At 65.0% G+C, this 26,784-nt stretch overlaps 1 protein-coding gene across 1 annotated transcript in view; it reads left to right on the forward strand.

Annotated features, from left to right (window-relative positions):
- Positions 1 to 26,784, forward strand: part of USP43 (ubiquitin specific peptidase 43) — an 85,908-nt gene that overhangs the window by 14,434 nt on the left and 44,690 nt on the right. Inside the window, exons 2-3 of the mRNA XM_075903490.1 lie at positions 6,992 to 7,132; positions 22,784 to 22,890. Of these exons, the coding sequence (XP_075759605.1) occupies positions 6,992 to 7,132; positions 22,784 to 22,890 (248 nt within the window). The remainder of the gene's footprint in view (positions 1 to 6,991; positions 7,133 to 22,783; positions 22,891 to 26,784) is intronic.

A 26,784-nucleotide genomic window follows, 5' to 3' on the forward strand; every position in this document is an offset into this window, starting at 1 on the left:
CCCCTCCGGCCGGCCCCCGGGTAAGCGGGGCAGCCCGCCTCCCTCCCCCTCCGGCCGGCCCCCGGGTAAGCGGGGCAGCCCGCCTCCCTCCCCCTCCGGCCGGCCCCCCGGGTAAGCGGGGCAGCCCGCCTCCCTCCCCCTCCGGCCGGCCCCCCGGGTAAGCGGGGCAGCCCGCCTCCCTCCCCCTCCGGCCGGCCCCCCGGGTAAGCGGGGCAGCCCGCCTCCCTCCCCCTCCGGCCGGCCCCCCGGGTAAGCGGGGCAGCCCGCCTCCCTCCCCCTCCGGCCGGCCCCCCGGGTAAGCGGGGCAGCCCGCCTCCCTCCCCCTCCGGCCGGCCCCCGGGTAAGCGGGGCAGCCCGCCTCCCTCCCCCTCCGGCCGGCCCCCCGGGTAAGCGGGGCAGCCCGCCTCCCTCCCCCTCCGGCCGGCCCCCCGGGTAAGCGGGGCAGCCCGCCTCCCTCCCCCTCCGGCCGGCCCCCCGGGTAAGCGGGGCAGCCCGTCTCCCTCCCCCTCCGGCCGGCCCCCGGGTAAGCGGGGCAGCCCGCCTCCCTCCCCCTCCGGCCGGCCCCCGGGTAAGCTGGGCAGCCCGCCTCCCTCCCCCTCCGGCCAGCCCCCCGGGTAAGCGGGGCAGCCCGCCTCCCTCCCCCTCCGGCCGACCCCCGGGTAAGCTGGGCAGCCCGCCTCCCTCCCCCTCCGGCCGGCCCCCGGGTAAGCTGGGCAGCCCGCCTCCCTCCCCCTCCGGCCGGCCCCCGGGTAAGCTGGGCAGCCCGCCTCCCTCCCCCTCCGGCCGGCCCCCGGGTAAGCGGGGCAGCCCGCCTCCCTCCCCCTCCCGCCGGCCCCTGGGTAAGCGGGGCAGCCCGCCTCCCTCCCCCTCCGGCCGGCCCCCGGGTAAGCGGGGCAGCCCGCCTCCCTCCCCCTCCGGCCGGCCCCCGGGTAAGCGGGGCAGCCCGCCTCCCTCCCCCTCCGGCCGGCCCCCGGGTAAGCGGGGCAGCCCGCCTCCCTCCCCCTCCAGCCGGCCCCCGGGTAAGCGGGGCAGCCCGCCTCCCTCCCCCTCCCGCCGGCCCCTGGGTAAGCGGGGCAGCCCGCCTCCCTCCCCCTCCAGCCGGCCCCCGGGTAAGCGGGGCAGCCCGCCTCCCTCCAACCTCTGGCCGGCCCCCGGGTAAGCGGGGCAGCCCGCCTCCCTCCCCCTCCGGCCGGCCCCCGGGTAAGCGGGGCAGCCCGCCTCCCTCCCCCTCCGGCCGGCCCCCGGGTAAGCGGGGCAGCCCGCCTCCCTCCCCCTCCGGCCGGCCCCCGGGTAAGCGGGGCAGCCCGCCTCCCTCCCCCTCCGGCCGGCCCCCGGGTAAGCGGGGCAGCCCGCCTCCCTCCCCCTCCGGCCGGCCCCCGGGTAAGCGGGGCAGCCCGCCTCCCTCCCCCTCCGGCCGGCCCCCGGATAAGCGGGGCAGCCCGTCTCCCTCCCCCTCCGGCCGGCCCCCGGGTAAGCGGGGCAGCCCGCCTCCCTCCCCCTCCGGCCGGCCCCCGGGTAAGCGGGGCAGCCCGCCTCCCTCCCCCTCCGGCCGGCCCCCGGGTAAGCGGGGCAGCCCGCCTCCCTCCCCCTCCCGCCGGCCCCCCGGGTAAGCGGGGCAGCCCGCCTCCCTCCCCCTCCCGCCGGCCCCCCGGGTAAGCGGGGCAGCCCGCCTCCCTCCCCCTCCGGCCGGCCCCCGGGTAAGCGGGGCAGCCCGCCTCCCTCCCCCTCCGGCCGGCCCCCCGGGTAAGCGGGGCAGCCCGCCTCCCTCCCCCTCCGGCCGGCCCCCGGGTAAGCGGGGCAGCCCGCCTCCCTCCCCCTCCGGCCGGCCCCCGGGTAAGCGGGGCAGCCCGCCTCCCTCCCCCTCCGGCCGGCCCCCGGGTAAGCGGGGCAGCCCGCCTCCCTCCCCCTCCCGCCGGCCCCTGGGTAAGCGGGGCAGCCCGCCTCCCTCCCCCTCCAGCCGGCCCCCGGGTAAGCGGGGCAGCCCGCCTCCCTCCAACCTCTGGCCGGCCCCCGGGTAAGCGGGGCAGCCCGCCTCCCTCCCCCTCCGGCCGGCCCCCGGGTAAGCGGGGCAGCCCGCCTCCCTCCCCCTCTGGCCGGCCCCCCGGGTAAGCGGGGCAGCCCGCCTCCCTCCCCCTCCGGCCGGCCCCCCGGGTAAGCGGGGCAGCCCGTCTCCCTCCCCCTCCGGCCGGCCCCCGGGTAAGCGGGGCAGCCCGCCTCCCTCCCCCTCCGGCCGGCCCCCGGGTAAGCTGGGCAGCCCGCCTCCCTCCCCCTCCGGCCAGCCCCCCGGGTAAGCGGGGCAGCCCGCCTCCCTCCCCCTCCGGCCGACCCCCGGGTAAGCTGGGCAGCCCGCCTCCCTCCCCCTCCGGCCGGCCCCCGGGTAAGCTGGGCAGCCCGCCTCCCTCCCCCTCCGGCCGGCCCCCGGGTAAGCTGGGCAGCCCGCCTCCCTCCCCCTCCGGCCGGCCCCCGGGTAAGCGGGGCAGCCCGCCTCCCTCCCCCTCCCGCCGGCCCCTGGGTAAGCGGGGCAGCCCGCCTCCCTCCCCCTCCGGCCGGCCCCCGGGTAAGCGGGGCAGCCCGCCTCCCTCCCCCTCCGGCCGGCCCCCGGGTAAGCGGGGCAGCCCGCCTCCCTCCCCCTCCGGCCGGCCCCCGGGTAAGCGGGGCAGCCCGCCTCCCTCCCCCTCCAGCCGGCCCCCGGGTAAGCGGGGCAGCCCGCCTCCCTCCCCCTCCCGCCGGCCCCTGGGTAAGCGGGGCAGCCCGCCTCCCTCCCCCTCCAGCCGGCCCCCGGGTAAGCGGGGCAGCCCGCCTCCCTCCAACCTCTGGCCGGCCCCCGGGTAAGCGGGGCAGCCCGCCTCCCTCCCCCTCCGGCCGGCCCCCCGGGTAAGCGGGGCAGCCCGCCTCCCTCCCCCTCCGGCCGGCCCCCCGGGTAAGCGGGGCAGCCCGCCTCCCTCCCCCTCCGGCCGGCCCCCCGGGTAAGCGGGGCAGCCCGCCTCCCTCCCCCTCCGGCCGGCCCCCGGGTAAGCGGGGCAGCCCGCCTCCCTCCCCCTCCGGCCGGCCCCCGGGTAAGCGGGGCAGCCCGCCTCCCTCCCCCTCCAGCCGGCCCCCGGGTAAGCGGGGCAGCCCGCCTCCCCCCCCCTCCCGCCGGCCCCTGGGTAAGCGGGGCAGCCCGCCTCCCTCCCCCTCCAGCCGGCCCCCGGGTAAGCGGGGCAGCCCGCCTCCCTCCAACCTCCGGCCGGCCCCCGGGTAAGCGGGGCAGCCCGCCTCCCTCCCCCTCCGGCCGGCCCCCGGGTAAGCGGGGCAGCCCGCCTCCCTCCCCCTCCGGCCGGCCCCCCGGGTAAGCGGGGCAGCCCGCCTCCCTCCCCCTCCGGCCGGCCCCCCGGGTAAGCGGGGCAGCCCGCCTCCCTCCCCCTCCGGCCGGCCCCCCGGGTAAGCGGGGCAGCCCGCCTCCCTCCCCCTCCGGCCGGCCCCCCGGGTAAGCGGGGCAGCCCGCCTCCCTCCCCCTCCGGCCGGCCCCCGGGTAAGCGGGGCAGCCCGCCTCCCTCCCCCTCCGGCCGGCCCCCCGGGTAAGCGGGGCAGCCCGCCTCCCTCCCCCTCCGGCCGGCCCCCCGGGTAAGCGGGGCAGCCCGCCTCCCTCCCCCTCCGGCCGGCCCCCCGGGTAAGCGGGGCAGCCCGTCTCCCTCCCCCTCCGGCCGGCCCCCGGGTAAGCGGGGCAGCCCGCCTCCCTCCCCCTCCGGCCGGCCCCCGGGTAAGCTGGGCAGCCCGCCTCCCTCCCCCTCCGGCCGGCCCCCCGGGTAAGCTGGGCAGCCCGCCTCCCTCCCCCTCCGGCCAGCCCCCCGGGTAAGCGGGGCAGCCCGCCTCCCTCCCCCTCCGGCCGACCCCCGGGTAAGCTGGGCAGCCCGCCTCCCTCCCCCTCCGGCCGGCCCCCGGGTAAGCGGGGCAGCCCGCCTCCCTCCCCCTCCCGCCGGCCCCTGGGTAAGCGGGGCAGCCCGCCTCCCTCCCCCTCCGGCCGACCCCCGGGTAAGCTGGGCAGCCCGCCTCCCTCCCCCTCCGGCCGGCCCCCGGGTAAGCGGGGCAGCCCGCCTCCCTCCCCCTCCCGCCGGCCCCTGGGTAAGCGGGGCAGCCCGCCTCCCTCCCCCTCCGGCCGGCCCCCGGGTAAGCGGGGCAGCCCGCCTCCCTCCCCCTCCGGCCGGCCCCCGGGTAAGCGGGGCAGCCCGCCTCCCTCCCCCTCCGGCCGGCCCCCGGGTAAGCGGGGCAGCCCGCCTCCCTCCCCCTCCGGCCGGCCCCCGGGTAAGCGGGGCAGCCCGCCTCCCTCCCCCTCCCGCCGGCCCCTGGGTAAGCGGGGCAGCCCGCCTCCCTCCCCCTCCGGCCGGCCCCCGGGTAAGCGGGGCAGCCCGCCTCCCTCCCCCTCCAGCCGGCCCCCGGGTAAGCGGGGCAGCCCGCCTCCCTCCAACCTCTGGCCGGCCCCCGGGTAAGCGGGGCAGCCCGCCTCCCTCCCCCTCCGGCCGGCCCCCGGGTAAGCGGGGCAGCCCGCCTCCCTCCCCCTCCGGCCGGCCCCCGGGTAAGCGGGGCAGCCCGCCTCCCTCCCCCTCCCGCCGGCCCCCGGGTAAGCGGGGCAGCCCGCCTCCCTCCCCCTCCGGCCGGCCCCCGGGTAAGCGGGGCAGCCCGCCTCCCTCCCCCTCCGGCCGGCCCCCGGGTAAGCGGGGCAGCCCGCCTCCCTCCCCCTCCGGCCGGCCCCCGGGTAAGCGGGGCAGCCCGCCTCCCTCCCCCTCCGGCCGGCCCCCCGGGTAAGCGGGGCAGCCCGCCTCCCTCCCCCTCCCGCCGGCCCCCCGGGTAAGCGGGGCAGCCCGCCTCCCTCCCCCTCCGGCCGGCCCCCGGGTAAGCGGGGCAGCCCGCCTCCCTCCAACCTCTGGCCGGCCCCCGGGTAAGCGGGGCAGCCCGCCTCCCTCCAACCTCTGGCCGGCCCCCGGGTAAGCGGGGCAGCCCGCCTCCCTCCCCCTCCGGCCGGCCCCCCGGGTAAGCGGGGCAGCCCGCCTCCCTCCCCCTCCGGCCGGCCCCCGGGTAAGCGGGGCAGCCCGCCTCCCTCCCCCTCCCGCCGGCCCCCGGGTAAGCGGGGCAGCCCGCCTCCCTCCCCCTCCGGCCGGCCCCCGGGTAAGCGGGGCAGCCCGCCTCCCTCCCCCTCCGGCCGGCCCCCGGGTAAGCGGGGCAGCCCGCCTCCCTCCCCCTCCGGCCGGCCCCCGGGTAAGCGGGGCAGCCCGCCTCCCTCCCCCTCCGGCCGGCCCCCGGGTAAGCGGGGCAGCCCGCCTCCCTCCCCCTCCGGCCGGCCCCCCGGGTAAGCGGGGCAGCCCGCCTCCCTCCCCCTCCGGCCGGCCCCCGGGTAAGCGGGGCAGCCCGCCTCCCTCCCCCTCCCGCTGGCCCCTGGGTAAGCGGGGCAGCCCGCCTCCCTCCCCCTCCGGCCGGCCCCCGGGTAAGCGGGGCAGCCCGCCCGCCTCCCTCCCCCTCCGGCCGGCCCCCCGGGTAAGCGGGGCAGCCCGCCTCCCTCCCCCTCCGGCCGGCCCCCGGGTAAGCGGGGCAGCCCGCCTCCCTCCCCCTCCGGCCGGCCCCCGGGTAAGCGGGGCAGCCCGCCTCCCTCCCCCTCCGGCCGGCCCCCGGGTAAGCGGGGCAGCCCGCCTCCCTCCCCCTCCGGCCGGCCCCCGGGTAAGCGGGGCAGCCCGCCTCCCTCCAACCTCTGGCCGGCCCCCGGGTAAGCGGGGCAGCCCGCCTCCCTCCCCCTCCGGCCGGCCCCCGGGTAAGCGGGGCAGCCCGCCTCCCTCCCCCTCCGGCCGGCCCCCCGGGTAAGCGGGGCAGCCCGCCTCCCTCCCCCTCCGGCCGGCCCCCGGGTAAGCGGGGCAGCCCGCCTCCCTCCCCCTCCGGCCGGCCCCCGGGTAAGCGGGGCAGCCCGCCTCCCTCCCCCTCCGGCCGGCCCCCGGGTAAGCGGGGCAGCCCGCCTCCCTCCCCCTCCGGCCGGCCCCCATGTTGGCGGGGCAGCCCGCCTCCCTCCCCCTCCGGCCGGCCCCCGGGTAAGCGGGGCAGCCCGCCTCCCTCCCCCTCCGGCCGGCCCCCGGGTAAGCGGGGCAGCCCGCCTCCCTCCCCCTCCGGCCGGCCCCCATGTTGGCGGGGCAGCCCGCCTCCCTCCCCCTCCGGCCGGCCCCCGGGTAAGCGGGGCAGCCCGCCTCCCTCCCCCTCCGGCCGGCCCCCGGGTAAGCGGGGCAGCCCGCCTCCCTCCCCCTCCGGCCGGCCCCCATGTTGGCGGGGCAGCCCGCTCTCCCTGGCCAGGAGTGGCTCAGGGTTAATTCCCGGGAGCAGAGCAGACAGCGCAGTGAGTTGCCACAGCCCTGAGATCAAAGTCAAGCAGCTGGGATGTGCAAAGGGGCCGAGCTCTGTAGAGGCTTAATCCAGGGCCCTGCATTCCCTGCCCCTGGCTTGCAACCGCGCCAGCTGACTCGGAGGGACATTTCCGTGGTGGGTGGGGCGTGGCACCAAACGGATTGACTCCCCGGCGTGGACTTTCGGAGAGCGCTGCTCGGGAATAACCCGGCCCATTGACTCCGTGTCTGCTCTCCCAGCGCACGCAGGGCACCTCCAGCCACTGGACACCCCAGACACCAGTGGGGTGGGCAGGGCCCAGGGCTGGTGATGGGCCACGAAGCGCCTGGCCTCTGGAGTCAGCGCTCCAGCGTGGGCTGGCCAGTAACGCCGGAGCCGGGAAGAGTCTGGCTGTTGGTTGGAAGTGGTTCTGGGCCCCGCACCACCAGAGACTCAGCAGGGGGATCCCCCCACGGGTACCCTGGCAATGCTGCCTGGGGTGTGAGATCTCCCCCTCCCCCCGTGCTGCCTGGTGGGTTGAGAGACAGGCCAAGACCAGCCCAAGGTGATGTGGCCGCCGGGCAGCAGGCCCGGGCATACTAACCAGCCTCGTGCCACCCCCTAAGCTGGCTAACGCCCCCGCCCTGTCTTGCAGAACACCGTCGCCAAGTACGGCACCCAGTTCCGGGGCAACGCGCAGCACGACGCCCTGGAGTTCCTGCTCTGGCTGCTGGACAGAATGCACGAGGATCTGGGCGCCTCGCCACCCCGCCAGAAGGCTAGGACAGCGGGCCAGGTCAGTGTCCTCTCCCCCCGCACGCCCCCCAGGGCCCTGCCGCTGTAAGACTGTCTAGGGAGGAGGAGGGGAGTTGGGTCGCCACTGGCCTCTAGGGGTGGGATCAGAACTGCTCCGCTGTGTGTCCTAGGCTCTGCACTGCTAACCGCTTACAGCGATTCTCCCACAGTAAGAGCCTGCGCTCTCGGGGCGGGGATTGGAGCGAAGTTCTGCATGGCCGCTGTGTTAGTGCCGAGCTGGGGCACATACAGATGGGGAAACTGAGGCACGGAGTGGGACTGACTTGCCAAGTCATTGGCACAGGCACAGGCAGGCTCAGAACTTGGGGCTGCCCCTCTCCCTGATCTCTGCTTGAGCTGGATCCAGGCTCAGCTGGGACCCGCGTGTCTCTTCCTGGCCCCTCTAGCCTGGGCAGTGGTGATCTGTCGTTGCAGCCTGCCCATCCCTGGGCTAGAGTAAAGGGGAGAATGAGCTAGCGGTTAGAGCACGGAGGGCGCATCTGGGTTCCTGGGGCTGTGACTGCCAGCAACTCCTTGCCCTCCGGCCAATCGCACACGCGCCTGCAGCGTAGGGCTAGTGCCCCCTCGTGGCCCCTCGTGCCCCCTCGTGGCCCCTCGTGCCCCTCGTGCCCCCTCGTGCCCCTCGTGCCCCCTCGTGCCCGGGCCTCGCCAGGTGCTTTGAGGCGCAGGGGGTGGCGCGCAGGCCAAGGGCTGCTGCTGTGGTGCGGACGGTTTGTACGTGGCGCCGAGCGGCCCCACTGCAAGGCTCAGCACCGGGCAGCGCCTGGCCCAGCCTGCTGCGTCCTGCACGGGGGCCCCGAGGGGAGTCTCTGAGGCTGCCTCCATCTCCCCCTCCCGAGCCCCCAGCGAGTCCCCCAGCCTGGCCGTTGGGGTGCAGGGAGCTAGGGACGTGGAAACAGGGAGGGGCGGGGGCAGCCAGAGAGCCAGCGGCCGCCGGGCTCCGTGCAGCAGCTTTACACGGCTCCCCTGCCCTCCTCCAGCCACGGTGCCGGCACGTCCCCGTGCGCAGGCGGCAGGCCCCTCGGCAGGGCCCCTGACCCCGTTCCCAGCCTCGGCGGGGCCCAGGAGAGACAATAGGCGAAGGCCGAGCTCCGGCATTGTGCGCTGGGGCATTGTGTGCGCCGGCGAGCGGCGGGGGCTGGGCGCCGTCTGAGCCCAGCTGAAAGGGGGCAGCAGGTAACACGCTGCTTGTGATTCGCAGCACATGGCCGCCGGGCTGGCCCCCTGCCGTCTACCTCTGCGGGCGCCCTGGCCCTGGGGGGTCCTGCCTTGTGCTGTTCCTCCCCCCCACGTCAGGCATCACGGGGGGGCAGTGCTTCCCACAGGCACTCCCATGCCACCGCAGGGCCAGGCACCTGAAGGTGGTGGCTGTGAAGAGGGGAAGTCTGGCCCAGTGGGTAGGGCACTAGCTTGGCCCTTGGGAGACCGGGCTGCGAGTCCCTGTCCTGCCGCAGGCTCCCAGGGTGACTGTGTGCAAGTCCCTTAACTCCCCCCTTAATAGTCTCCTCCCTCGGCCGACCAGCCCAAAACTTGTCCTAGAATCCCAGGGCGGGCAGAGACCTCAGGAGGCATCGAGTCCAGCCCCCTGCCCGAGGCAGGACCGACCCCGACTTTCCTCTCGGCTTCGGTAGAAGCCGCTCCGCACCCTGGATCGTCCCGCTGCCTGTCTCTGAACCTTTCCAAGTTCCGCTCTCTCCTGGGGACGGGGCGGCCAGCGCTGGACGCAGCGTTCAAGGGGGCGGGGGCAGGGGCTGCCCCATGGATTTATCCAAGGGCATGAGGATATTTTCTGCCTTCTTCTCCATCCCTTTCCTCATCGTTCCTAGCACCGTTTTTTCCAGCGACCGGTCAATGTTCAATTTCTCCTCCTCTTGCGTTGCCCCTCCCCTGGGTTTGAGAGATCCTGACAGAACGCGTTGCGCTCAGCTTTGGACTTCGCCCTCGCGAGTTGTTTCGTGGCGGCGGCAGGTTTTGCCGCTCGGGGTCGGCTCCGCTTTCCAGCTTGTTACTGAATCGCATCCTTGGGGTCCCCCAGTTGTCGGCATAGTGAAAACTGCCCCTTTCTTCCTGCCCTTCGGCTCCCAGCTTGACCCAGGAGCGTTATCCCCGAGTAGCTACTCTACCTTTGGCGAGGGACCTTTTCCAAGGCTTTCGGACAGTCCAGGGACATTCTAGCCCCTGGCTGCCTCTCCTCACGCGTCCACGGAGAATGCTCCCGGCTCGGGGAGGCGTGACTTCCCGTCACAAAACCCGGGCTGACGCTTCCCTGGCACATGGCGTTTTATCTCCTGTCCTTCGCTGCCGGGTCTGCCCAGTCGCCCGCCCATTGCAAGCCGTCTCCACGCCGGCGAGCCAGCGCCCGCATCCTGTGCCCGGAAGGGGAACGGCCACGCCTGCGGCTGGCCAAACCAGCCACTAATGCCTCCCGCGGCCCCGCGCCCGGCCTCCCCACGCGCCTCCGAGAGGATCGCAGTCCAGCTCGCATCGGCATCTGGACCGCCTGTGACGGCCGCCATCTCCCGCCTGCAGGCGTCCGGAGCATGGCACAACCCTGCCTCCCGCTTCCATAGGGCCCGTCAGCTGCAGCCGGGGTCTGGTCTCACGCCTGCCTTCTGGCCACGTTGCTCAGCCAGCTTTGGGGGGGGGGGGGGCTGCCAGTTCTTCTTCCAGAGCTGGTCCCTGTGCATCCGCCCGGGGCTGGGCCTGCCCGCCATGCGCCGGGGGCAGGGAGGTCCATGCAGCCCAGTAAGCTGCCACCTGTCCGAGGGCAGCGGCAGGTGCCCCGGAGGCAGTGAACAGAGCAGGCAGCGCGAGGGACACTTGTGCCTGGCAGTCGGGCTGCGTCTCTGTGCGCGGTCCTTGGCGGTGAGGGACGAAATCAGCACTGCCCTGGGGAGCTCCCGCTTCTGCCACGAGCCGCCTCGGCTGCCCCCTTCCCCCCGCAAAGGCTCGTGTCCAAGGGTCTGTGCCCACCCCCGCTGGGGAGCGGCTGTGAGTCTGTCCCAGGAGAGCCGGCCCATCAGGGAGAGGCGACGTCAATTTCCCCCGCCCTTTGGGGCCATTCAAGAAGGGAGGTGATGGTATTATGGAAACCGGAGGGGCGGGCAGCCCCCACGACTCCCGCGAGACAAACGGGGCACAAGCTCGGGGAGGGAGTTTGGGGCAGGGGGCGAGAGGAGTGCGAGCTCTAATCTGGGGCCAGGGATTCAGGTGCAGGGAGAGTGAGGGAGGGATGGTGCTTACCTCGAGCACCGCCCCTGCAACTCCCATTGGCTGTGGTTCCTGGCCAATGGGAGCTGCAGAGTCGGTGCCTGGGGTGGGGGTAGTGCACGGAGACCCCTCCCATCTCTGAGGCCCGGGTGCTGGCTGCTTGTGCCGTAGCCCCACTGCATGGCCGTCAGCGGCCTCTGGGCCCATTTAAATCACCCAGCCCCCTCTGCTCTCACCCCTTCGTCCCCTTGGCACCTGGCATTGGCCACTGTCGACAGACAGGCCCTGGGCTGATGGACCTTTGGTCTGCCCCAATTGGCTGCTCATATGTGAGATGCTGACGCTCGACTTCTGACCGCTCCAGAGAAGAATCCTTTTCTCTGTCCAGGAACCTGAGACATTTTTCTCCCCTGAGCTCGCTCTGGATGGAGACCAGGGTGGCGTTAGCGGGACGTTAGAGGTTCTGATCTGGAGGTCGACGTTTGGGGTGGGTTGCACCTCATGCCAGAACATGAGAACCCTGCAGAGCTCAAGTCCACCTAGCCCACGGCCTGACCTCAGCACCAGCCTGCACCCGGCGCTTCAGAGGGAGACGCAGGTCGCACAGCAGGCGCTGATAGACTATCTTGCTCAAAAGCCTGACCCCCATAGTCAGAAACTGACTAACTCCCTGAAGCGGGAGGGCTTAGATCCATTCCCAGTAGCTCATCTATTTTTAGCATTGCCTGTTCTCCGGCTGGATATTCTTGTTATCATTGTCTAATTCCTTTCTCGCTCTTGCCCGCGCCGTGTCCAGCGGCCCTGGTTCCTGCCGGCTAATTGTCAGTTGTGTGAAAAAGCATTTCCTCGCATCCCTCTTTAGTTCTCCACTGGTCACTTTCACTGACTCCCAGATCTTGGATTCTGCTGCAGGCTGAGGTTGCGGCGTGGCAGAATTCAATGCATTTTTTAAATTATTATTTCCCCTGATATGTTTCTCTTCAAGCATTTTTCCAGTTATTTAAATGTTCACAGTTGTGCCAATAACGGCGCAATAATATTTAATGATTGTGACCATTGAGCTTCAAAAACCTAAAGCTTTACAAATGAAAATCAAAAACCCCCGTCCACCTGCAGCATCCTTCTATCGGGCCTGTTTTTACTATTCCTGCGCTAGTCCTTTTGTAACCAGCCTAATTCAAAAGTCCGAATCGTTGGCTGCATCTAGACTGGCATGATTTTGCGGAAATACTTTTAACGGAAAAGTTTTTCCATTAAAATAGTGATAGAAATGTAGCCGTGTTAGTCTGGGGTAGCTGAAGCAAAATGCAGGACAATGTAGCACTTTAAAGACTAACAAGATGGTTTATTAGGTGATGAGCTTTCGTGGGCCAGACCCACTTCCTCAGATCAAATAGTGGAAGAAAATAGTCACAACCATATATACCAAAGGATACAATTTAAAAAATGAACACATATGAAAAGGACAAATCACATTGCAGAACAGGAGGGGGATGCGGGGGGGGGGGGGGGGGCGGAAGGAAGGTAAGTGTCTGTGAATAGATATTAGAGGTGGGGAGAGTGGGATGTCTGTGAGCTAATGGTATTAAAGGTGATAATTGGGGAATCTATCTTGGTAATGGGTAAGAAAAGAGCGTCTAGATTGGCACGGATGCTTTTGCGCAAAAAGTGCTTTTGCGCAAACGCATTCATGGCCAGTCTAGATGCACTTTTGCGCAAGAAAGCTCTGATGGCCATTTTAGCCATTGGGCTTTCTTGCGCAAAAAAAGAAGGTGCCTGTCTACACTGGCCCTCTTGCACAAGTATTCTTGCACCAGAGGGCTTATCCCTGAGCAGGAGCGTGAAAGAATTTGTGCAAGAAGCACTGATTTTGTACATTACAACGTCAGTGTTCTTGCGCAAATTCAAGTGGCCAGTGTAGACAGCTGGCAAGTTTTTGCCAGTCTCAACGCAGCCCTTGAGTTTTGACTCCGGTATGTTCTCTGGTGGGTTTTTCTTACATTGTCTGCTTGGGAATTTTGATGAGAAGCCTGGAAAGACTTTTTTCACCCATTTGTCTGTGTCCGGTGAAATTGACATTTGCCCATAAAAATCGGATCTTTCCAAACCTCGCGATACCTTCCCTGAAACTCTAGCCTGCATAATCCTTTGGAGCTGTAGCAGCTGTCTCCCTAATTGGGAGTAGATTTCCCTCCCAAACCTATAATTTACCTGTTAGGTACCCCTTGCTCTAAATCTGAGCCCCTCATAGCCTTAGGTCCCCATCTGCACAAGGATAACAGCCTTGCTCTGCCTCACAAAAGGGGGAGGATAAATACCCTATGGCTCTGTCTACACTGCGAGTTTTTGCAGCAGAAAATATGCTAATGAGGGGCTCATTTGCATAAGTCACAATCTCGTTAGCATATTTTCTGCCATTTCTTTTTGTGCAAGAGGTTTTTGCGCAAAAAGAAACAGTGTAGCTGCTTCCATTTTGCGCAAAACCCCTGTTTTGTGCAAGAGTCTTATGCCTCTCCCTTATGCCTATACCGGCTACGCTGCTGCTTTTGTGCAAAAAGAAACAGCAGAAAATATGTTAGAGTCCCTCATTAGCATAATTTCTGCTGCAAAAACTCGCAGTATAGACAGAGCCATAGGGTATTTATTCTCCCCTTCTTGTGAGGCAGGGCAAGGCTGTTATCCTTGTGCAGATGGGGACCTAAGGCTCGGAGACACTGGGGGTCTGTCTACACTACAAAGTTAATTCGAACTAACAGACGTTTGTTCGAATTAACTTTGATAGGCGCTACACTAGCAAACCTCTAGTTCGAACTTAATTCGAACTAGGGAAACCTCATTCCACGAGGACTAAGCCTAGTTCGAATTAAGCAGTTCGAATTAAGGGGTGTGTAGCCCCTTAATTCGAACTAGTGGGAGGCTAGCCCTCCCCATCTTTCCCTGGTGGCCACTCTGGGCACCACCAGGGAAACTCTTCTGGCCCCCTCCCGGCCCCAGACCCCTTAAAGGGGCACGGGCTGGCTACGGTTCCTGTGTCAGGTGCAAGCCTGCCAGCACCCAGCCAGCAGACCCTGCACCTGGCACGGCACGAGCCAGCCACCCACCCACTGCCACCCAGCCCTCCGCCTCTTCCCGGGACCAGGCTGGCGGCTCCCGGGAGCCTGCCCGGGTCCGCAAGAGGCGGGCGCCCGCCTGGTCTGGTGCGGACATATCATGGACCTCATCCACGACCTCCGCACTAGGCACAGGAAAGTGGCCGTCTAGGGCAGGATAGCTGCCAGCCTGGCCACCCAGGAGCAGGTGTGCATGAAAATCAAGGTGGTCCAGTGAGACCCCCGACCCTGAGCTTACAATGGCCGTACTGGGTCAGACCAAAGGTCCATCTAGCCCAGTAGCCTGTCTGCCGACAGCGGCCAACACTAGGTACCCTGGAGGGGATGGACCGAAGACAATGACCAATCCATTTGTCTCGTGCCATCCATCTCCAGCCTGCCACAAACAGAGGCCAGGGACACCATTTCTACCCCCTGGCTAATAGCACTCCATGGACCCAACCTCCATGATTTTATCTCACTTCTCTTTAAACTCTGTTCTAGTTCTAGCCTTCACAGCCTCCTGCAGCAAGAAGTTCCACAGGTTGACTCTTTGCTTTGTGAAGAAGAACTTTCTGTTATTAATTTGAAGCCTGCTACCCATTCATTTCATTTGGTGTCCTCTAGTCCTTCTATTATGGGAACCAATGAAGAACTTTTCTTTATGCACCCTCTCCACACCACTCATGCTTTTATAGACCTCTATCATATCCCCCCTCAGTCTCCTCTTTTCTAAGCTGAGAAGTCCCAGTCTCTTTAGCCTTTCTTCATATGGGACCTGTTCCAAATTCCTGATCATTTTAGTTGCCCTCCCCTCTCCCACCTCTTTTTCCCAGTCTCCCCGAGTTTTGTTCAATAAAGAGAGTTTCTATTTTTGAACACACGTGTCCTTTATTTTGTACATCAGGAAGGGGGGCTAGGGAGGGGTAAGTGGAAGGAGGTGAGGGAGGAATGGGGTATGAGCCCCCGATGGGGAGGACTGGGGTGGCTCTGCGGGCTCCTCGGGGTGGAAGCTCTCCTGCAGCCCCCTGATTGACTCCCCTCCCCGGATGGCAGCCTGCGGCAAGTGCAGCCGGGCTGATGGCCAAGTGCTGTGATGTGCCGAGTGTGGGCACTCAGGGCACTCCAAGCCAGGACTGCTTTGCTGTCCCTCATCGAGTTAGACATGCGAGCAGGGAACCCTTGAGAACTGTCTGGCCGGGGTGGGAGTCGGGTCCCTTTAAGCACAGCCCTCGGCTAGCCTGAGACAGCAGCTCCACGCTCTAAGTCCTAATCTGATGCCCTGCCGGCACTGCTTCCGGCCAGCCTTAACCTCGGTTCAGGGTCCACTCAGTGTGGACATACTAGTTCGAATTAGCAAAATGCTAATTCAAACTAGTTTTTAGGTCTAGATGCACTAGTTTGAATTAGCTTAGTTTGAATGAACTAATTTGAATTAAGTTAGTTGGAATTAGTGCTGTAGTGTAGACATACTCTATGTGACTTGACCAAGGTCACACAGGAATTCTGTGTTAGGGCATAGACTTGAAGACCAATCTCTAATCCCATGGCAATAGTCTAGCCACTGGTGTCTGGAGTGTCCTTGCTTTCAGATAATTTCTCTCTAAGCAGTGCCCCTGTGGTTGGTGTTGGCAGGGGAATCGGAGGTCTGGGACCACGATCTCTGGGTTAAGAAGCACTCTCATTGTCTTATTATATTCTTAATACAATCCCTCTTAAACCAGCTCTGCTCTCTTTTCCCTTTTCTGTTGGGTTCTGTATATTTCCACTGATGTCCTACTTAGAGTCCTTGACAGGTGTGTTAAAAATGCCATTTAACTTTCCCAGCTCTCGATTTATGCCACCGGCTGTACCGCGGTGATTTTTTTGGTTCGAGAAAGCATTGCTCATATTTTCTATCCATGGGCTTTTCAGGATTCTGTTGTATTTTTCTTTCTGTCCCCTGGGTCCCTATAAATCTGAGGTTTATGGAGATTTGGGGACGTGTAATTTTTCACTGTCTCTTGGTTTGATTTATTCCTGCACGGAAGAGTTTGCTTGTGACCTGACGCCTGCGATTGAGATTTTCCTGTTAGCACATCAGTGTCTCTGCGGAGGAACCAAATGCGTGTCCGCCTGTAGAGCTGCTTCCTGCTCTCTCATCCGGGCTGTGACCCGCAGCCTCTCCTCTCTGAGCTAGCGCTCTCTTTTAAGACTCTTGGCCCTTCCCTGCTGGGGAGGGGAGGCAGGAATCTCCCAGCTCGGAATTTCTCCTCCGGGTCTGTCGGGTCCGGGGAGTATGCTGGTGGGAGGAGAGGGAGCCAAGGTGGTGGGGGTGTTCTGTCAGGGCGAGAGACCCGAGGCGGGGACGGGGCTGCCGGTGGAACCGAATCTCCGTGGCAGCCGGAGAGCGCGGCGAGGGCTTTGCCGAGGAGGCTAGACACGGGCAGGTGCTTGTTGGCGCGGGTGCGGCTGGCAGGTACGAGCCCCCTCTCTCCTTGGCACGGTCCCTCCTTCTGTGCCACTAGTACAGAGTCCGGGGCTTTTCTAACCACCGGCTCCGTCCCCGCTGGCCTCTCTTGGCTCGTCTCCGTTCCAGCTGCGTTAGCTCAGAGCCGGGGATGGCTCCTCCGAGCGGGTCTCTCAGCCTCACCCCTCTCCCTGGCTGTGAACATCTCCCCGGGCGGCGCTCCAGCAGCCTGGCTCCTGGACCGTTTGGCTGCTGTTTGAGCGCCGGGCCAGCCGCCGGGGCTGTTTGCCGGGAGCTTTGTCTCTAGCTCACGGCCGCGAGCCACGGCTGACTCCCGACAGTGGTTAGTTAGTGTCGGCAGAGCCCTCGCCCCCCCGCGGCTAGAACGAGCCGCACGTCGGGGGCTTTCCAGCAAGCGGCGCCATTCGGGGCTGGGTCGAGATGCCCTGGGAGTCGGGGCCGCTCTTGGGGGCGTGAGCTGCAGTCCGTGTCCCCGGGGGCCTGGCATCACTGCTGCACCTTTGTGCTCCGGGCTCTCGGCCCGGCTGGGTCTCCCCGCTCATCCCCCCAAATCCCGCCGCGTCCAGGAGGGCTGTCGGAGTGCGCCGGGGTCTGGCTGTTAGCTCGGCGGGTGGGGGCAGATTTCAGAGTAGCTGTGTCTGCAGTGGCACTCGGCCCCCCCATGTGTGTCCTCTCACCGGGCTGCAGAAGGGTCTCCCCACTTCCCGCCACGCTGGATTCCTGGGTTTCTCATCTGCATGCGTGTAGCAGCCGTGTGCTGGCGGGCAGCTCTCTGCTCCACCCTGCAAGAGAGCCCCTCTGTCTCTGGCGCGCGTCTCCGTCCTCTCCCCACACACCAGCCTCTCTGCCTGCCCCTCGCCGGGCATGTCACTGAAACACACACACACACGCAGGCACTTACACGTGTACACACACACGCACTTACACACATGCAGGCACACACACACACACACACACACGCAGGCACTTACACGTGTACACACACACGCACTTACACACATGCAGGCACACACACACACACACACATATGCAGGCACGCGCACACACACACACGCACTTACACACATGCAGGCACACACACACACACACACACACACGCAGGCACTTACACGTGTACACACACACGCACTTACACACATGCAGGCACACACACACACACACACACACATGCAGGCACGCGCACACACACACACATATGCAGGCATGTGCGGCCCTGGGAACTGAGCCGGGCTAACAGCAGGGCCTGCTGCTGGGGGAACGAGAGGTCCCTGGCGGGGCCGGTAACAGACTCCGAGCACGTATGGATCCGGCACCAAGCGGGACCTGGCCCCCGCCCGGGTGTCTCTGATGCCTCCGAAGGACGGCGAGCCCCTGAGCCTCCCCTCCCGTGGGCCGCAGAGCGCCTGAGGAAGGAGCCTGACTGGGTTCTACGGAGGGCCATCCCACTGCGAGCTCCCTGGGGCTTTCCCAGTGGGGCCGCAGGAGCCGTGCCCGCCAGCAGAGATGCTTTCCCCACTGACCCCGGACCGCCTCCTTTCCCCCGTGCGCCCCTCGGGCCTCCTGAGACGAGGCCACGGCTGTGACGCTCCCTCCCTGTCACTCGTGGTCCCCACACAGACAGCCCCCCCCGCCGGTGTCAGGAATCTACTCGCCACGGTGCGCAGGGGGAGCGCCGCGTCAGAGCAGCCAGAGGGTCACGCACACTCCATCTAGCCCTGGACAGAACAAGTGACCCATCCCTGTGGCCCATTCCCAGCTTCTGGCAAACAGGCCAGGGCCACCATCCCTACCCATCCTGGCTAATGGCCATGGATGGACGTAACCTCCATGCATGTATCTAGTTTTTTTTAACTCTGTTACGGTCCTGGTCTTCACAATATCCTTTGGCAAGGAGTTCCACAGGTTGACTAGGTGCTGGGTGAAGAAATACGTCCTTTTTATTTCTTTTAAACTTGCAGCCTATTAATTTCATTTGGCAAAATAAAACCAAAACTATTGGAGGGAGTAAATAATACCTCCCTTATTTACTGTCTCAACACTTGTCATGATTTTATAGACCTTCCTCTTATCCCCAGGGGCGGCCCTAGACTAGCTGCCAGCAACTGGCGCCCTAGGCGAACCAGGCAATCGGCGCCCCCCCCCCCAAACCCCTCAATGATATTGCGCCACCATTTGGCGCCCCATTTAACTTGGTGCCCTAGGAGACCGCTTAGTTCGCCTGTATGGACGAGCTGCCCCTGCTTATCCCCTCCCTTAATCATCTGTTTTCCAAGCTGAAAAGTCTCTCATATAAGACTACACTTGAAAGAGAATCCTCTGAACTGTCATTCATGCTTAAATTCGACACTTTATGCCTAAGTTTGAATAAAGACTCTAATTATCTTACCCATTACAAAGATAGCTTCCCCAATTATCACCTCTAATATCATTAGCTCACAGACATTTATCTCCCCCCTCCCCCAATTCCCCTTCTGTTCTGAAATTTGATTTGTCCTTTTCTTATGTGTTCATTTTTTTAATTGTATCCTTTGGTATATATGGTTGTGCCAATTTCCTTCCACTATTTGATCTGAGGAAGTGGGTCTGGCCCAGGAAAGCTCATCACCTAATAAACCATCTTGTTAGTCTTTAAAGTGCTACATAGTCCTGTCTTTTGTTTCAGCTACACCAGACTAACACAGCTACATTTCTATCATCATCAAATCTTTTGGCACGGTACCTTTTAATTTCTGTTTAACTTCCTCATTTTTGTGTAGTTCCCCTTTCGCAACTTACTGCCATCGTGTTGGACTGCCGAGGTGTTTTCCCGCCACAGGGATGTTAAGTTGAATTATTTTACGGTCACTATTACTGAGTGGTCCAGGGGTCAAATCCCGGATTGAGAATTACTTCTCCTCTGGTGGGTTCTAGGACTTGCTGCTCCAAGAAGCAGCCATTTCAAGTGTCCAGAAACTTTATCTTTGCTTCCCGTCACCCAGGTAATATGGGGCCATTGCAAACCCCCCCTTGGCATCAAGTTTTTACTTGCCTCTCCTCCCTAGTCTCCCTAAGCGTTTCTCTGTTCCTCTCGGCATCCTGGCCAGGTGTTCGGTACTCGGGCCCTATCGCCGTATTCTTAGAGCACGGGCTGGCCGGCCATAGACATTCTGTGGAACAGTTTAGTCCGTTTAAGATTTTTACTGCCTTTGATTCGACACGTTTGTGCACCTATAGTGCCCCCTCCCCCACCACGATTTTCCTCGTCCCACCACATTTCTGTGCTGCCCGGAGCCGTCCCGCTCTGCCTCGCGCACAAGCCGGAGCCGGCCGGAGCCGCCTCGGGGACCTTGGATGCGCCTGTTGGACTCTATATGGCGGTAGCCGTGTTACGTATGGGGCTGCTTTTCAGAGCAGCCACGGCGCCGGCTGAAGTTAGGGCTCTCGCTGTCCCCCTCCCCCCCACTCCCAGACGCACTAGCTGAGGAGAAAGTGGACTGGAGCCCAGCCTGAGTCTGCAGTCCTGGCGGGCCCGGCTCCCTCAGGCGCAGGTGGAGACGGGGCGCGAGGGAAAGCTCTGAGCCAAGCAAGGACACAGGAAGGGGAGGAGAGAAGGGCGCGGAGGTGGGGCCGGATCGCTCCTGCTGTCTGCCAGCATCCAGCCCGGGCCTGCACTGTTGTGGTGACTGTGACTTCCCTGGAGCAGAGCCCAGGCATTTACACCCATGCAGACCACGGCCTGGCCACCAGCGGGGCCCGGGGCTCTAGGGTGCATGGGGGTGGGGGCGCGTGGTGCCGTGGCTGTAACGCAGCCCCGGCTGGGCGTCCGCTGTGTCCTTGAAAGACCTCGCTGCTCATCCCCATTTCAAACGCAGCACGCGCGCCCCTGTGGAGCTGGGGGCAGATGGCAGAATTCGTTAGCCCTCTGACTGGGCCAGATTGCACCGGTCCCTTGGCGCTCCCTCGCCTCCGGCGATGGACACGTCAAGCGCTGTGAGTCCCGGTGGCGGGTTCCATCGTGAGAGGGGAGCCGGGAGACGCGGCGCGGTCTGTGGCTGAGTGTCAGCCTGCGGAGAGGGCAAATCCAGCGAGGCGAGTCGCAGCCCGGAGCCGTGAATGCGCCCTGCGGGGCGAAGGGGGGTGAGAGGCGGTTTGGTAAAGGGCGGGCCCTTGACGCAGGCGTTGGAGCATCCGAATGTGGGCTGCTCATTGGACGGAAGAGGCTGCGTTTTAGTACAGGTGAGTTGCTAGAGGCAGTACGACACAGTGGGCAGAGCACAAGGCGAGGGGGCGGGACGCCTGGGTTCTCCCAGCTTTGCCACCGACGACTTGTGTGACCTTTGGCAAGTCCCTTCCCCTCTGCACTGCACATCTGGGCTTTGCCTGTCAGTTCTTGGGGGCAGGGCTGTCGTGTCCGTCTGTGTGTGGCTGAGCGTCTCTCACCAATAGCAGGTAAGTATAACCTGCCCCCTTCTCTAGAACGCGGCAGCTGGCCTGGCCAGGGATGAATGGCGTTTGGGCTGGGAGGGTGAATTGGTGGGCCAGAGGAGAAGGGGAGGGGCGGGGCTGTTCCATCCGCTTTGCCTTTCCTGGGTCCTTCAACAGAGCCGGGGGGATTTTCAGGAAGAGCAGACGGAGGATACTGGCGCGTGTCCTGAGCCCTGGGCCTTCGTTGTCCTGCTCCCGAGAGTTGTCCAGGCCACACTGGGCCAGAGGGAGGGGCCAGATGTCACCCCCGCGCCGCGTCCACACCTGGGTCTGCCTGTAGCAACAGCAACCCGTCTCCCGGAACTCCTCCCCTTTCCCCATCCTGGGGGACCCTTCTGACACTCTCCCCAGCTCAAGGGGTGGGAACAAGGGATGCTGTTGGAACCAAGCCTGGCTCAGGAAAGGCTTTCTCTGGGATGGAAGGTCAAGGGTGCGTTCGCCATGGTGCTAAGCCGAGGTCTCCGGACCAAACCCGACTGTAGCGTGGTGGACGGTGCCTGGTGCTGGGAACCCCGTGAGCCCCTGTTCCATCGAACGCCCGGCAGGCTGCTCCCGCTGGGTTTCGAAGGGACCCTCTTTGCAGCAGGGTTTGGTCCTTTGTCAGGCGGGTGGTAGCTCGTGGCTCGGGGGGGCTGCTGGCCGGAGGGCTGCCGGCTGTCCTGTAGAGACTCCAGGCTGCAATCAGTTCCCTGCACTTCCTTCTGCAGCGACAGAGCCAGGAGCCGGTGCTCAGGGAGGGTTAACTCGGCCACCCGATGTCCCTTTTCTTCCTCCTTTCTTTTCTCCCAGCCGCAGCCGGGGCAGGTGCTGCCCCTAATTCCAGCGGCTTTGCCAGCTGCCCCCTCGCAGGGTGATATGGAAACTGGCTCTTCCCCTGGTTGGAGGCACTACCCCGCCCCCTTTGTCTTTTCGAAACGTGCAGGGGACACAGTCGAACTCTTGCGAGCACGCTGGGGCCGTTCATTGAATTGCACCATGGTCTCGGCGCGAGGGCTCCAAGGAATTACCCCCACCCGAGAGGGGCAGGCTGTGTTGAGGTGCAAGGTGAAAATCGTTAGGAATGGGTTCATGTCCCCCTTCCTGCTGCTGTTCCTGTAGGGCAGCCCTACAGCTCACTGTTCTCAGGACATCCTAACGGAGCTAGCATGGGTCGGGGCTCCGATAGGGACCTGGGGCTTGGAGCTCCTGGCTTCTGTTCCCAGATCCGCCAGTGACTCAACAGCTGTGACAAGTCCGTCATGCGACTCGTTCTTGCCCCAGTTTACCCCTCTGTAAAATGGACACATTTATGGGGCACTGCGCAGAATTCACTGGGGTTTGTAAACACTCAGCTCTCTGGATACGAAAGGCACCGTGGAAATGCAAGGCCTCATGTCCTTGGTCACTGAGCCCTGCGTCCCATCTGCCTTGAGACCTGCACCCCAGCTGGTGTTTGGCATTCGTGCTCAGTTTCTAATCACTTACATCAGCTTAATGCCCACCTGGCACCGTCTTCCACTTGTGCTTGCTGCACACACAGCAACCCCTGTGTGCACACACAGCAGTTCTGGTACACACAAACACACACACTTGTGCACAAACATACACACTCATGCACCTACAGCAACCCTTGTTCTCACAAACACACTAATGCACGGAGAGCAGCTCTCATGCGCACACACTAACGCACGCACAGCAACCCTTGTGTACACACGTGCACACTCCTCAAACTCACTAGTTCTTTTTCTCCCCTCCCCGGAGGGGTGTGTGAAAGCAGACAGCTGCTTGCTAGCAGACATCACATCCAACAGGCACCCAGGGGGTTGTGAGGGGCTGGTCCCTGTGTACCTTTGCTCTGTGTGTGGGGGGGGGGGGGCCGGGTCTGTGCCCCGCAGCCGGTGGGTTTCACGTGGGTGGACGCTGTGTGTGTTTTGCATTGCTGTCCCAGAGACGCGGTGCTGCTCTCCAAATGCCGATCTCGCCTCCCCCCTCCGCTGCGCTGTCCCATCTCCTGGCCCTCGCGTGCTTTCTCCCTGCAAGGGCAGATGGGCGTGCACCCCAGAGCCGCAGGCAGGCTGTGTGGCTCACAAGCAGCCGGCCCATTGTCAGTGCCAATCCAGAGACCAGGCCCGGAAGGAATGTTAGATCCTCTAGTCCGACCCCCACGGGGCACAGGCGCTTAGCCCCGGGGCCGGGCCAAGGGCTTGTGTGACTCACACCTCAGCCTGGTCCGAAGGGGATCGGGGTCCCGCCCTGCGTGCCGAGCTGTGGAGGGGCAGGGCAGGGATGGGGCGGAGAGGCAGCTGAACATCAGAGGAATGGCCGGGGGCAGCGGGGAGGGGGGCAGGGTGTGCCATGGGGACTCGGGTGCCTTTCAGCCCCTCCCCTTGTCTCCATAACCCCCTCTGTTTCTCTGCAGCCCCAAGCCGGCCCCGATGAGATCTGTGACTCCGGCAGCCCCCAGCCGGCCGCCCGGCCTCCCAGCAGCCAGAGCTTCGTGCAGAACCACTTCCAAGCCCAGTACCGGTAAGCGGAGCGGGGGCAACCCTTCCTGCCCCACCCAGTTCGGGTCAGGCTGAGCAGCGGGCGGGGCAGGAGCAGCTGGGATCCAGAGCCTGCCCTTGCAGGACCCAGGCCGTGTCGGCTGCCTGGCACCTCCAGCGCCGTCGTGCTGGGCATCACCGATAGGTGCCCGGGCAGGGCGGGGGGCGAGGAACAGGAATCTTTCGGGGCTTCGGCGCTCTGGGAATAAGAGCAGCGTCTGGGGGGAGCGGCTGGCCTGGCTGGCATGGGGAGACTCTCGCTCCTCCCTGCTGGTCGAAGTGGGATGCCCGGGGGTGGGGGGGAAGAGGCCAGTGAAATCAGCCGCCCCTCAGTGCCAGGTGCTTGGCCTGCAGTCCCCCTGCGACGGGGGGACCTGCAGAGACACATGCTTGCATGATGTCCCAGCCAGCAGGCAGGACACCGCCCCACCCCCCGTTTGCAAAGGGTGCTCAGCGAAGGGGCTGCGTTGCAGATGCACCACCCTCCCTCTCCAGCGGCGGGGGCAGCGGCCGGTTAGCAAACCCCTTCCCGCCTGTGAACAGAGTCCGTCGCCTTGCGGGGGACAGAGAGAGACTCCTCGGGGCAGAGCCCTGAAACCTGGGCCTGTCGGCTGGGAATGAGCTGGGAGGGCCCCGAGGAGGCGACCGTGCGACCGGCACCTCGCTGCTGCCTTGCATCCGCCTCCCCAGCGCCGCACTGATCGCGCCAGCCAGGCGGCAGGAGGGGCTTCCCCTAGCGGTCACATGAAGCCACCTCTGGGGAGGAGCGGGGCCGCTACCCAGCAGCCCACAGCAACGCTGCGGGACCGACCGGCATGGAGGGTGAAGATTATTGCATCCTGCTGAAAGCGCAGGGGGCAGTGTCACAGCCCAGCCTGAAATCTGACCCCGTTGCCACCCTGAATCTTACTTAATACCTCCCCCCCCCCCCCCCGGGGCAGGACCCGGGCTTCATGCTGCATTTGAAAGGTGCCGGCAGCAGGGCCGGTGCCGACCGAGGGGGCGGTGTGCTCCAGCGTCGGCTTCTGGCTGTTCCCTCTGAAGCAGCTTCTCCCGGAGCCGTCACGATCTCCCTCCCGCCTGGGCGACCCCCCCGCCATCCCTGGGCCTGGGCTGTTTGTGGTGCACAGCAGGAAGCACAGTCTGGATGGGGAGTGCGGGGGAGAGGAGGCAGCTAACTTCCCTCCCGCCAGGCACCCGGGGGCGTGGAGCTGGCCCTGGGGGCACAGAGTGAAATCCGAACCCGCGTCGGCTGCCAGGCTGAGACCGTTCGCCGAGCCAGGAGCAGGAGGAGCCGCAGGCATGGCTGGAATGTAACAGCTGGGGCCGGGCCAGGAAGCGCGACTGTCGCCCTTCCCTGGCACTTGCTAGCTCTGTTGGCTTCTGCTTGCCCCCACATCCACACGACTCCTGCTCGACGCGCTGAGCCGCTCTGCAGCCCGGGGCGCGCTGGCAGCCGGCTGCGGTAAAAGACAAGAACTCTCCGCCTGGTGGCCTCTGTGCTAAGGACGTTCCTCGAGGGATTTCGCAAGGGGCAGGAATCCACCTGCTGTGTCATCCCGAGCTGGCCACAAAGGCATCTGCCCCCCTGCCGCTCGCGCCGCAGGCTGCATTTCAGAGCCGCCGTGGGGCCAGGAAAGAGGCTTCACTGAGAGATGTAGGGGCTTCCCACCATCCCCGCCTGCATGGGAATGATCCGAAAGGCAGAGCGGGAACGGACGGTACAGACCCATTTAGGAATCAGCTGGCAACGATCTCCCTGGCCAGGGTGGCAGAGGGGGCATGAAGGGACCTATTGCCCAGGGACAACCCTCGAGGGAGGCTTGCCGGCTCCATGGCCTGGCTGTGCTTGGACGGGAGCCCTTCAAGCCAAAGCCGAGGGTAGCGTTGGCCCGGGTGGCTGGCACTCTCCTGTAAGGCCCCGTGGGACAAATAACCCTGTACTCAAGGGCATTACCTACCCCCAGCTGGGGGTGTTCACATATTCCATCTGGCCCCCGGACGTTTCTTTGCGGTGTTCGGTTTTTTCTTCGCTTCCTGGTCCGGGTGTTGGAAAGCTCCCATGTCCCACCCCAGAGGTGGCTGCCCATGTGGCAGGAGGGAAGCGCATTTGTTAAGCCAGAAGGAGGAGAAGGGCTGTTGCACTTTTCGGAGACAATGGAGAGAAACGTGGTGATTCTGCACCAGCCAAACTCCATAGGAGAGTAAAGCAAAGAGCTCTAGGGTTCCACCCTTGACTCTGAGCGGGTAGGTCAGGGAACACAGGCGTAGTCAGGACACAGTTGATGGGCATTCGCATAGCTTATTGCAAAGTGAAGACTCAGGGAGTGTCAGGTGGATCTTGGTTGATTAAGTGGTCAGGCCCTGTCTCCACTTAGGCTGCAGAGATTGATCTCCTGGGATTGATTTAGCGGGTCTAGTAAGGACCTGCTCAATTGACCACCGCTCCCGCTCCCGCCGACTCTGGTACTCTACCACGTCTGAGGAAGGTGAGTTGATGGGTGAGTTTCTCCCATCAGCCCTCTGCAATGGGGCGCCCCGGTAAGTCGAATTAAGATACCCTGACTCTAGCTACGCTATTCACGAGTTGATTACTTTAGCTCAACTTGGTCCCCAGTGTAGACCTAGCCTAGGAGATTGTGGTGGTGACGAGGTTCCTCTGCTATGCCTTATCTCTGGGCATGGAGGGGGGCTGGGAAGAGAGTAAAGAATCCAAGGGGTCTGTTTCATCTCAGATGTGCTCAGAGGAAATCCTTTGTGTGTGCCAGAAATCCCAGCATGTACTGCCAGGGCCCAGCGCCACGCCGGGCAAGTCAGCACCCTCTGCAAAGCCAAGGAACCGCTCCGCCAGGATCAGTTCCTGTCTGTTCTTGTGGGTAGAGTTCAAGACTTGACTGGGGCTTAAGGGCCTAGTGCGTGTTCTGTCACCCGCTGCGAGTCCCGTTCGCCCGCGAGCGCCAAGAGGCCGGGCAGGGTGGTTTTTACAGCAGCGAGCACCTTGGCAGCGCCCCGTAAACAATCCACCGTGGTTAATGAATAAGCCAAGAAGTAGACTCAAAGCAGGATTGCCCTGTTGTTCAGGCCCGGGGAGTGGCCTTCGCAGCTCCGCAGAGGAACTTTCCCCGAGCCGGCCCCGGCCCCGGCCCCGGCCCCGGGGAATTTACAGGGTCTCTGTGCTGCTGGAGGTGGCATTGTTGGGGTGCGAGGGGAGGGAGGAGAGGAGAGAGGACCCAACCCCTTGTGGCCAGAAAGATGCCCTGGCACTTTGCCAAGGCTGCTCTGGTGCCTCCTCGCCCTAGCCAGGCCCCAGGCCGGCTGTTTCGTTACATTCGTCTTGCCCCAAGTCCCCTGCCAGCTTGCACGGTGATAGGTTTTGGTCTAGACCCTGACTGGTGTTTAGGCTCCTAACTCCCATTGAAATTGATGGAAGGCCGGTGCCTAAATACCTTGGAGAGTCCGGGCCTTCCCTTGGGAGCTGGGGCGCAGGGTTTGCTGCGGGGGGGGGGGGGGGGGTTACCTGTGGGTGACAGGCAGCGCGGCACTTGCATCCAGGCTGGGTTTCAGGGTGCTCAGCGGGGGGCAGGGAGTGCGCATGGTGCTGGTGCCTGAACAGGCTGTCCAGCCCCTCCTGGTGTGTTCTGTAGACAGCCCTGCTGGGGGGGGGGGGGGGGGGGCTCTGGGAGCTCTCTCGAAGCCCCGCTTGTTGTCCGGCTGTTGTGTGACAATCGGCACGCAGAAACCGGTGCCAGCCTCGCAGGGAGGCCGGAGCCCGTGGGGTGGGATTTGGGGGTGTGTCCCACTCAAGCAGGGATCTGCTGGCCCGGGGGGGAGGCGCCGTCTCAGCTTCCCAGGCCCCCGGGGTCTGGCAGAGGGGCAG

This window comes from Pelodiscus sinensis, chromosome 20 (genome assembly GCF_049634645.1).
Source record: "Pelodiscus sinensis isolate JC-2024 chromosome 20, ASM4963464v1, whole genome shotgun sequence".
Classification (NCBI taxonomy): Eukaryota; Metazoa; Chordata; order Testudines; family Trionychidae; genus Pelodiscus; species Pelodiscus sinensis.